Here is an 11543-nt window from a genome sequence, read left to right as displayed (position 1 = left end):
TCTTGTCAACGTATCTTTATGACAAATAAAATTATCTCAAACACCGTTAATTTTGTATGCCACGTTAGTGTGGACGTATACAAAATCAATCATTTGTAAGAGGGATTTTAACCCTTTAATTTTATTATCTTGTCAACCTAGTTTTATGACAAATTAATAGTTGGTTTCATTTGGTCACACAAATAATAGCAGTGACTCTGATGGGAAGGATACTATTAGATGTGTCTAAGTGTATACCATTACTTGACACTAAGTCCATTAATAAGATTATGCTCCTTCCGTTGGGGAAGATCACACGCTCTTAATTAACTTCCTATAGTCATCCAAAAATGGAAGTCTGTTCTAGTGATCCACAAACAAGCTCATCCGTTATGGAGGAAGGCACTCAGAGCCAACGCGCAAGCTTGTTTGCATCACTTACAAACCAGTAATGGAGACCATGGGATTTATTTAAAAATCCCTCTCCCACTTAGTTATTTATAAACGAGGAATTTTAACTATGCTAGCCTACTAGTCATGTATACTAACATGCACACACAGCACAATATAAAAGCAATAAATAGAAAATCTAATTTTCAACTATTATGGCTTTTATCTCTAGTTGTCCTCCGTGTGTTGTCATCCCAAGCTGCTGCCATATTTGGCCACCGCTACCGGGTCTAGCTGTCGCATCCATCTTGCTCCTAGTTCCGCTGCGCCTCTGGTCCTCAGAAGGTTCCACGCTTTGCAAGATTAGATCCGCGACATAAATAGAATTTTACATTTTGATCCTATATTCCATAAAAGGAATGTACATGTATCTAGATCAAAAATAAAATCCTAATAAAACTAAATACAGCTCCTGCTGTATTTTATAATACAATCATGCACACACAATAAAATGCCCTTGACATGTCCAAGGGTCCAATCACACACATAATAACTATAAGCCATAATAGTTGGATCCTGCATCCACAAAGTTAGCACATCCTACTATTAACCTGCCTAAATTATGTATGACATGTGCATAATTAAACTAATACCAAATACACAGAGGCAAAACCCTAGCTCTGATACCAATTATTGGTTACTACTCGGAAAGCCTAGAGGTTCCACTGTACAAAAATTTTGTACAAAGGTCTGAACCTTTTCCTAGCTACCATGTGTTCTTTTAAATTAAATTTTGGATCGTCTGGAACTTAACACGTTTGATCCAAAACTTAATCTATTTGTTCTTTTAGGTTTTGACTTGGATCTCCTGCGGAACTTAACACGTTCGACCCAAATCACCTTAAGTTATTAATTCCATTAAATATTAATTTCCATAATTGGTTCCCAGTACTGACGTGGCGAGGCACATGACCTTCTTGGATATGGGAGCAACCACCACCGACTAGACAAAACCTTTTATAGAAATCTAATATTTAATTTCCTAAAATAACTTTAGGTTAACCGAAAAGAACAATCAAATCACAAGGAAAAATAAAACAAAAGAACACAACTTCGAAAAACATATTCGAAATACTAGAATCGTAAGCCTCTTGTATTTGGTATTATTTCCATAAATAACTAGCATGATGCGGAAAGAAAAATTACTAGTTATACCTTTTAGAAAGACCTCTTGATCTTCTACCGTATTCCTCTTCTAACCTCGGACGTTGTGTGGGCAACGATCTTCCGAGATGAGAAACCACCAAAGCACATTCTTCTCCTTTCTTCAAGTTTCGGCGAAGCACTATGCTTCCAAGAGATGAAGATCTTTTTCCACCAATCAAGCTCCAAGGGATGTAAGCTTTCTCTCCTTCTACTCCAAGCTAAAATCCGGCCACCACTTGATCTTCAAGGAGGAAGAGAGGTCCGGCCACAAGATGGAGAGAAGAGAAAGGAAGGAGGTCGGCCACACCAAGGAAGAAAAGAGGGAGAAAATAATAGAGGTTGTTCACCCATGAAGGCTCCTCTACCTCCTCTTTTATAATCCTTGGTCTTGGCAAATAAGGAAATTTTAATAAAAATTTCCTTAATTCTTTTGCCATGAAAAGGAAAATTTTATTTTAATTAAAATAATTTTTCTTCTCATAAATGGCCCACTTTATTTCCAATCAAGGAGAGTTTTAAACAAGAATTAAAACTTCCTAATTTGTTTCGGAAATTTATAAAATTTCTCCAATAATTTTATCCCTTCATGATTGGTTTATAAAAAGGAAATTTAATAAATTAAAATCTTTCTTTTAAACATGTGGATAAAAGAAAGTTATCTCTATAAATTAAAATCTCTTTTAATCTACAAATAAGGAAAGATATCAAATCTTTTCTTAATCTTTTGTAGAAACTTATAAAAGAGAATATTTAATTTTAAACTCTCTTTTAAATCATGAACATAATTAAAAAGGAAAGTTTTCTTAAAATTTAAAATCCTCCTTTAATCAACAAATAAGGAAAGATTTCAAATTTTAAACTCTCTTTTAAACATGTAGATGATTTACAAATAAGGAAAGTTTTACCAAAATTAAAACCATCCTTTTAAACTACAAATAAGGAAAGAGATTAATCTCTTCTCTTAATCTTTTGTAGAAAGCTATAAAAGAAAATTTTAATTTTTAAACTCTCTTTGAAATCATGATATCCACATAAGAAATAATTTTAATAAAATCCTTTTTAATATTCTAGTGACCGGCCACCCAAGCTTGGGACCCAAGCTTTGGCCGCCACCACGACTCATCCACTTGGTCTTGGCCGCCCTAGCTTGGGTTCCAAGCTAGCTTGGCCCCCCATTGGATGGGTAAGAAAGTGGGTATGGTGGGTATAAATCTCTATATACTAGAGGCTACGATAGGGACCGAGAGGAGGAATTGGTTTTGGTCTCCATGAAATTAAGCATCCGTGTTCGCCTGAACACACAACTTAATTTCATCAATAATAATTCATTCCACTAAAGAACTATTATTGAACTACGCACCAATCCCAAATTACATTTTGGGCTCCTTCTTATTATGAGCATGTTAGTCTCCGTGTTTAAGATATCGAATGTCCACTAATTAAGTGAGTTACTGACAACTCATTTAATTAATATCTAGGTCCAAGAGTAGTACCACTCAACCTTATCGTCATGTCGGACTAAGTCCACCTGCAGGGTTTAACATGACAATCCTTATGAGCTCCTCTTGGGGACATTATCAACCTAGTATCTCTAGGACACATTTCCTTCTATAATCAACAACACACACTATAAGTGATACCATTTCCCAACTTATCGGGTTTATTGATTCATCGAACTAAATCTCACCCATTGATAAATTAAAGAAATAAATATCAAACATATGTGCTTGTTATTATATTAGGATTAAGAGCACACACTTCCATAATAACTGAGGTCTTTGTTTCTTTATAAAGTCAGTATAAAAGAAACGACCTCTAATGGTCCTACTCAATACACTCTAAGTGTACTAGTGTAATTATATAGTTAAGATAAACTAATACCTAATTACACTACGACCTTCCAATGGTTTGTTCCTTTCCATTATGGTCGTGAGCTACTGTTTATAATTTATAAGGTACTGATAACATGATCCTCTGTGTGTGACACCACACACCATGTTATCTACAATATAAATTAATTGAACAACTACATTTATCATAAATGTAGATATTTGACCAATGTGATTCTTATTTCTAGATAAATATTTATACCAAAAGCTAGGCTTTTAGTATACACTCTAACACTCTGTCCATACCTCGGTATGAGCTTGTCAGAAGAGCTTGCCTGACACCATACTGCTACAGTCCGAGCACATCTATGATGGGACAGCAGGATTCTCTGTTGTAAGATCTTGCGTATGGCCTGGTCGTTGAACATACCCGCTGTCAGGAGATGTTCCCCCGATGTTTCCTTTGTCCTTGTCTCTTTTCCTTGAGCAGCCGTCACCGCATATAGGTCGACCAGGCGTGAGGTATCGGTCCGGCCAGGTGTCTTTCGGAGAGTGTTCCACATGACAAATGCTTTATGTTTCGGCCGAGCGCATCACCCAGGTGACCCTTTTTCACTATGGCGTGCGAAACCCGGCCATGGTCGGTTGGTCTCGGCGGAAGCTCTGGGCCGAATGTCGGTCGGCTCGGCATCCTTCCGTTCGGGCCTCGCCCGCATCCTCCGTTCGTCCTCGTCCATCCCGGCCTCGGCATCCTCGCTGCTGCCTCGCATGTTGACCAGCGCATGCTCGCCTCCGCCTCGCATGCTTCGCTCGCCTCCGCACGGCCGGGCACCCTTCCGTTCGACCCGGCCTTCCGCTTCGACGCATTGCCTTACCTTGGCTGCCCGCATGCTTCAGCTCGATCCTTCCGCTGAGCATGCTTCCGTTCGGCGCGAACTTGGGGTTGACCTCCACGTGTCTTTCACCCTCCGCCCATGAGGGTCCGCTCGGCCATATGCTTCTGTTCAACGAACGTCGGAACCCCTAGTCCCGTCGGGTCGTCTTTGGTTCAGCTGTGACCCCGTTCGACCGACCGGTCTCCGCTTCTCCGGTCGGACATCGGATACTTTGACCTCCCCGTGGCGTTGACTTCCCCAAAATAGGGGGTCCCCCGTTCTTACCACCGGATCAATTCTCTCTTATCATATTTTTCTCTCACATTCATCTTTCTCTCACATTTAATTTTTTCTCTTATTTTTCTTTAAGGGTAAAAAAGGAAATTTTGATTTATTCCGATAGAAAATATACAACTAACCAAACATTACTTTTAAGAGTGATATCCATACTCATATCCATTCTCATTCCATAATATAATAATTCCCATTCTAATTCCTATTCCTAGGAATGAACCAAACACCCCCTAAGTTTCGTGTATTTAATAAAAGTTTAATCTTAGCTACAATAAGTAGAATAATACACATGAAAAAGAAGGAAACAGAGGATTAGAAGAATATACAACAAAGTGTGAGGATTCTGTTATTCTTCGCCATCATCGGTGCCGGCGGCGCCCTGCCACGCCCACACGATGTCCTTCAGCCGCATGCGGATCTTCTCCTCGCAAAATTTGGCGAATTCAGAGGCTTGGCCTGAATCCTTGGAGAACTCTACCACCGCCATCCCGTCCGCCGCCTCGAAGACCTCCGCCGTGACTACCAGTTCCAGTTGCCCCATCCATTCATTGCCGCTCTTCTTCTCCATCTTAACCTTGTACGGCTTCACCATGAACACGTTGAACCCTAGCTCCTGCCCTGCTCTGTCCAGCCGCTCCACGATGGCATCTGTCGGCGAGCGTGATGTGAACATCGTCCCTGCCGGCCGCCGGTTTTCGAACAAGCTTGACAGGTTGAAGCCCGAGGAAAAGGTGGATATGAGCTTGAACGCGTTGTAGAACTTCGGAGATCCGGGCTTTAGCTCATCTTCCTCTACCGGTGTAGGTGGAGGAGGGATGCGAGGTTCTTGAGGGAAGGCTTCCTTTTTGAACCAAGGATGGCTTTTGATGGCCGGGATGGAGATGCGCTTCTCTGGATTGGCGACGAGGAGGAGGGAGATGAGGCGGCGTGCGTCGCCGGAGAACCACTGCGGGATTTGGTAGTCGGCCTTTAGCACTTTGCAGTACATCCGCATCAAATTCTCCTCTTGGAAGGGAAAGAAACTGGCTAGGAGGACATAGAGGATGACGCCGCAGGACCAGACGTCGGCCTTGGAGCCTTCGTACCCATGGCTGCGGAGAACCTCCGGAGCCACGTACATTGGGGTGCCGCACTGCGTGTGGAGAAGCCCGTCGTGGCGGCGCTGTTCGGGGAGTGCGGAGAGACCGAAGTCTGCGACCTTGAGGTCGCCATTGTTATCGAGGAGGAGGTTCTCCGGCTTGAGGTCGCGGTGGGAGACGCCGAGGCTGTGGCAGAACTCGACGGCGCATATGAGCTGTCGGAAGCAGCGGCGGGCCATGTTCTCCGGGAGCGGCCCGCGGAGGACGCGCGCGAAGAGCTCGCCGCCGCGCACGTACTCCATGACAAAGAAGATACGAGACCTGGTTGCCATTACCTCTCGGAGCTCCACAACATTGGGGTGGCGGACGAGGCGCATCACCGATATCTCCCGCTTGATATGTTCCATCATCCCGGCTTGACGGCGGATTTGGTCCTTATGGATGACCTTGATGGCGACGCTCTCGCCGTTGCGGAGGTCTCGGCCGTGGTAGACCTTCGCGAAGGTGCCTCTCCCAAGGATTCGCCCCATCTCGTACCTGCCCAACACCTGGTTCCTCTTCTCTCCGTTTTCTGCTTCCTTTTCCATTGCTTCCTCTGTTTTTTTCCTAAATCAACGAACTTGAAACCGCATGGACGAACAACCTGAGACTTTGATACACCACCTTCTTTACCACTCAACTGCGGTTTGAATCAAAAACAACAATTGATTCTAGCAATTTGAACATAGGAGAGAAATTTAACCGTCCATGCCTCTCCTTCTCAGCTAAACCCTCCATCTTTGGCAAACATCAGTTTTTTTGGCAATTGCCTCTTCTTCTTCACGCAACTGCTGAAAAATCCGAGCTTTGACTGACTTCGGTCGGCAACCTTTTTCAGGCAAAGTGAAGAAAGCAGGGCAACTTTTTATGCGTGTCGAAAGGAAATTGTTCAGGGGGAGAGCTTATAAAGGAGGACAAAAGATTGTAGGTGCGAAGGATGGACTGGAGGAAGCAGCATTCGAAAGCGAATCTAACGCGAAGCACAAGAGCTTGTGAGTGGACGAAACATAGCCCACGGCAGCACGAGACCAACGACGTCATTTTCCGGCAACTGTCACACGAGAGAATATGCCAACGGGAGGTGGCCACGTTTGAGTGTGGTGACGGTTTGGTGGGACCCCGAGTAACGGGGGACTGCGAATGGACGATAGATAACCAAACTGGACTCAATATGTGGAGCCTAAGAATTTGATAGAGAAAATTATTACCTATATATAAATAATCATTTTTCAACTTAATTATTTTTATTTTTGCAGCCCGTTTATTACTTGCCTTACAATCTATACTTATGTTTAATGCCCTGGCTAATCATCTTTTACTACAGTATACTCAAATGATTGAAATGCCTAAGCTACCCTAATGCCTCATTTTGTTCTTGTAGATCAAAAAAGAACATACTGTTGTTAAACTAAAAGATTTGTAGATCTTATAGAAAACAACCCCTTTTTTGTTTACATGAATTCCTCAACTATACAGGAGAATCCTGGACGTACAAGCATACATTTCTATGGAAACATAAATATTATTTAGCTACAATTACAAAGCTTGTGACATCACTTATACTTTTGTATATTGCAAGTTTTGACCATCTCCCAAACAAAGAAAAACATACATGGAATCATTTACTTTGCTCGGATCTAGCAAAACAATGGTTCTCCTCACACATAGGGCAGCTTGAAGTTCATTAAAATTGAATTCTTACAAGCAGGCATCGAGCGGATACATGTCAGATTCACTGTTCTCAGCAAAACTGATATGATCTTTTTCCTGCAGGTATAATGAATCCAAATAGAAAAACAAGATTAATAATCCAACATCAAAAGGTGTGTCAAGACATTTGGTTAGATCTGATGAAGTATACCAACCTTAACTAGAGTTATGCTATCATAAGTAAATTTGCAGGCATTTATATAAATATCAAGGAGTTGGAAACAGATGACAAACAAGCTATAGCAACTGAACTAATTGAAATAGAATAATATACTGTGCTCATAGAAATAGAATATGCAGTTTCAAAGTACATTTGGTTTGCAAAATCTAGTAAGAATGACTCGAAACTACCATGGCAAAAGTAACATGAACACAAGTTTAGATCACAATTTGAGGCGATTTCATGGATAATGTAACACAGTCATAACATCAGTCTTTTTAGAATGTAAAAAAAGACCACCAAAAAGAAAAACTTTTCTGAGTTATCACCAGAAACTAGAAATGTAGTTCCTTTAAATAAAATGTTGGAAGTGTATGCAAACAAAGAATATCATACCGGTTTGATCAGAGAACCAACTGCATCGTCAAGAAAACAATCGAATAAGACTGATCCTCCCTGCACTTTCATTATCTCCCAATTGAACTTGTCTTTCTGCGAACTGTGGTTGTCTGATTTATCAATCTGGCAACTTGGTGAACAAATTGAATAGCCAGGATTATGGAGACTGTTGTTCACTCTTTGATTTCCAGAAACAGAATTAGTCACTAAATTAGCAGTACTAGAGAAAGAATTGAACAGGGCTTCTTGTTCATATATGTGTTCCTCCTTTGGTTCTCTTTGTTTAGAATTGCTCGCATTGCTGAAATTGAGATAATTCCTCTCTTCATCCATAGTTGCAAGCAATAGCATTGATGGTCCACCAGAAGAGCTCTTGTGACATTTTGCATCTTTTCCTATAAAAGGATCCTGTGAAGGTGACACTATGGTACTAGTGGAAGAAATGCTTTGAGAACTGCTGCCTCTTTGGGCAACGGGAAAATTGTCTAAGAAATTGGGCAAATTCTCATTATTAGTAAAGGAAACTATTGAAGGAGTACTGGTTGTATATGGGGTTAGCGGAACAGCAGATTGCAAATCAGCTTTGCATCTACTAGCATCAGGCAATTCAGAAGAAAACCCAACACTAACAAGGGAAGGATCAAGACTTGTGGACAACGATGTACTTGAAGAGAGATTGGCCAATGTGCGGGAAGGTGTCTGCCGCTCAGGTGATTGTGCTATGAAATCACTGTTGGCCACATTGCTAAAAGAATTGTTGGGAATAGAAATTCTACTTCCAGATAAGGAACCAGGAAAATGACTGATTGGTTTGTGAATTCTTTTTAGTTGCAATTGCTGAAGTTCCAACGAGGTGGGAACTCCCTGCACCAACCTACCATATTGATTGCTAGGAAGAATTATTGGTTGGAGTCTGCTTATATCAGCGGGAGGAATGTTTGTGTTGCTATTCCCAACTTGAATTATACTGGAAGAGAAACGATCATGAAGTCCCAAGCCACTTGTATTTGCATTAACAAGCACTTCGCTGGATTGGAGTGATCTAATGGCTTGTAACTTTCCTGAAGCGCCCAAAGTCTGAAAGGTCCCAAAGTCGTCCAATGAACTTATATAGGAGTCCCTACCTCCAAAAGCAGCGACCATGTTAACCTGTCGACTTGCTGCAGCACTCAATCTTCTCAAGTAAAGCCTATATTTCTGCAATTACAACACAATGCTCAGCAACATAATCTAACTGGAGCACTTGATCGACTTGATACTATAGTGCAAGAGATCACTCTCTTGCAACATAATCTGCAACTGCAACGCAGTATGCTACAGAATCTAACTGAACAATAATAAAACAAGCAATCTGACAAAAATTCTAATGAAAAAGATCACACTCTCTATTGCCATGAAATGGAAAAGAAACAAGCAGAAACATTTCTTGTGTAACCCGTGTTTATTGTGTATCCACATGTATTCTTTATCTAAATTAAGTTGTAACTGAGTAACTTCTCTAATGTGGTATAATAAGTATAAAGAAAATGAATAAATATATGTGTGAGTACATGCCTGTAGATGGCTTGCAACATTTTCTCTTGTAAGCTTCTCAACATTCATAAGCTCTAGTATCCTCTTAGGTACAGCCTCTACATCAGAAGAATCATAGCAATGCTTTGGTGCACAGCGAGATTAAGGCAAAAAAAAAAAATCCAAGAAAAGGGAGTTAAGGGGCATACTATCAATTCCCATCTGATTAACAGCGGCTACAAACTTCCTGTGTAGGTCCATAGACCAAACAACCCTTTGCTTTTTTTGAGTAGTTGAATCCTCATTCTCCAGCATATTCTCCTCGCAATTGTCTTCATCTTCCTCATTCTGGTCCTTCCTCTTCCTACTAAACTTTTCATTTTGATTGGGTGAGCCATTCAGATTCAGACCATCTCCAGCTTCTTTACTAACAATTTGGTGTTTGTCTGATTCTTCCCCATTATCAAAATGACTATACTTTTTGTGAGCTAACTTCCTTCTCCTAACAACATGCTGCCATATATTCTTGAGCTCCTCAATCCGAACAGGTTTAAGCAAGTAGTCGCAAGCACCATGAGTTATGCCTTTCATGACAGTTTTAGTCTCACCATTCACTGAGAGCACTGCATTCAACCAAGTTATCATAGTTGACCTTTGTAGAGTGTTAATCACTCATTAAAACAGTAGAAACTCATGAATGCCTGAGGTCGTTTGTTAGACTCTAAAACAAAAACATATATGATCAGAATGAGTAATCCCACTGTTTGTGTATTGCACGCATGCTTTCAGAAGTTAGAGAAAATACCCCAAAAAAATTACCAAAAATTTGTTAAATAATTTCACAAGGTTTTTCATTTCAGAGTAAGAAACCGGCATGCGTACGAGCCAAGCAAATCACTGTACAAAACACTGGCAAGTGGCAAATTGAGATCACCGTAGGCTTACTGATAACAGGAAGGTCCATCTCGAGGCCCACGAGCTCTAGAAGCCTGAACCCATCCATATCTGGCATATGCACATCACTGATAACTAGATCGAAGTACTCCCTCTTCTCCCTGAGCAACTTCAGAGCCGAAGTAGCCTTATTCGTCGTTGTAACTGGCACATCCAAGCAAATTAAAATCGCTCTTAAGCTGATGATAAGAATAGCTATAATGAAAAAGAAAATAAATCAAGACTCATAGTTATCACATCGACGAATATTCTTCAGATGAAGAAAAAAAAGACGCAACTTTACGAAAATAAACACGAAGAAGGAAGGAAAGAAGACCATTGTATCGGCATCGAAGTAACATGGCCTCCAACACTTTGAGGCAAGTGGGATCGTCGTCGACGGCGAGGACGCGCATTCCAACAGGGAACTGTTCGTCTTGTCCGCCATCCCTTCCCATCAACAGCGAATCCCCTTTCCCGTCTTCCGCTGCGCTCGACGTCGAAGTGCCGAAAAAAATAAAAAATCAAAACTTTGACAGTGCCTTGCTCGAAGGAACCAAGAACATGATCAGTAAAGGACAGGGTGCCTTCTCTCACATGGAATTGGAGAGGGAGAGTACAGCGAAGGTCGAGAAGAAGGAGAGGGATGAGTTGGCAGAGAGCAGAGAAGGAAAGGATTGATGCAGAGGAATGTTATGTGATAATTGGGAGGGACTCAAATGGGAAAGCAGCAGCAGACAGTCTTTTTTATAGATATTGATTTATTATAAATCTTGATAAAAGTTTAGAAAAATAAATCGATATTTGTCAATCAGATTCTTGCTTAAATCTTTCTCACATTAATGCCCATTTAAGATTACTTAGGATTTGACAAAATTAAATACAAAAGGAATAACTCAAGTTATTGTGTCACATGGAAAACCTTCTCTAATTATAAAGAAAAAGTCTTTTTATTGTGTAATACTTATAGAGTGGATATATTGTCACTTTCTAAGTTATAGTAGCGCATGGAAAACTTTCTCTAATTATTTTCACGATTGCGTACCCAAAGACGGTATTTTGACGGCGTTCGATTCAGGGAATTAATAATTTGGTTCAAAGGATGAAATAAATGCTTTCTTTTAATTATCATATTAAT

The 11543-nt window shown here is 40.8% G+C and overlaps 2 protein-coding genes across 4 annotated transcripts; both read right to left on the bottom strand.

The window, feature by feature from the left end:
• Nucleotides 1-4817: 4817 nt before the first annotated feature.
• LOC122051261 (CBL-interacting protein kinase 16-like) lies at nt 4818-6683 on the bottom strand. Of its 2 annotated transcripts, none has more exons than XM_042612291.1 (2): nt 6395-6683; nt 4818-6295 (listed from the first exon to the last, which is right to left on the bottom strand). In XM_042612291.1, the coding sequence occupies exon 2, from the start codon at nt 6237-6239 to the stop codon at nt 4920-4922; it is 1320 nt and encodes a 439-aa protein (XP_042468225.1). In that variant the 5' UTR covers nt 6240-6295; nt 6395-6683; the 3' UTR covers nt 4818-4919. The 2 variants fall into 2 exon arrangements, with proteins under 2 accessions (XP_042468225.1, XP_042468232.1); XM_042612298.1 differs by having other exon boundaries at nt 6404-6683.
• Nucleotides 6684-7075: 392 nt separating this feature from the next.
• On the bottom strand, nt 7076-11119 carry LOC122051250 (two-component response regulator ORR22-like). 2 transcript variants are annotated; one of them, XM_042612269.1, is made up of 6 exons: nt 10743-11119; nt 10418-10570; nt 9682-10095; nt 9515-9591; nt 7958-9157; nt 7076-7458 (listed from the first exon to the last, which is right to left on the bottom strand). In XM_042612269.1, the coding sequence occupies exons 1-6, from the start codon at nt 10861-10863 to the stop codon at nt 7390-7392; spliced, it is 2034 nt and encodes a 677-aa protein (XP_042468203.1). In that variant the 5' UTR covers nt 10864-11119; the 3' UTR covers nt 7076-7389. The 2 variants fall into 2 exon arrangements, with proteins under 2 accessions (XP_042468203.1, XP_042468212.1); XM_042612278.1 differs by lacking the exon at nt 10743-11119 and having other exon boundaries at nt 10407-10542.
• Nucleotides 11120-11543: the final 424 nt, after the last annotated feature.

The sequence above is a fragment of the Zingiber officinale genome, chromosome 1B (genome assembly GCF_018446385.1).
Source record: "Zingiber officinale cultivar Zhangliang chromosome 1B, Zo_v1.1, whole genome shotgun sequence".
NCBI classification, from domain to species: domain Eukaryota; kingdom Viridiplantae; phylum Streptophyta; class Magnoliopsida; order Zingiberales; family Zingiberaceae; genus Zingiber; species Zingiber officinale.
The sequence above is the reverse complement of the archived record's forward strand: the minus strand, read 5'-3'. Positions and strand labels throughout refer to the sequence as shown.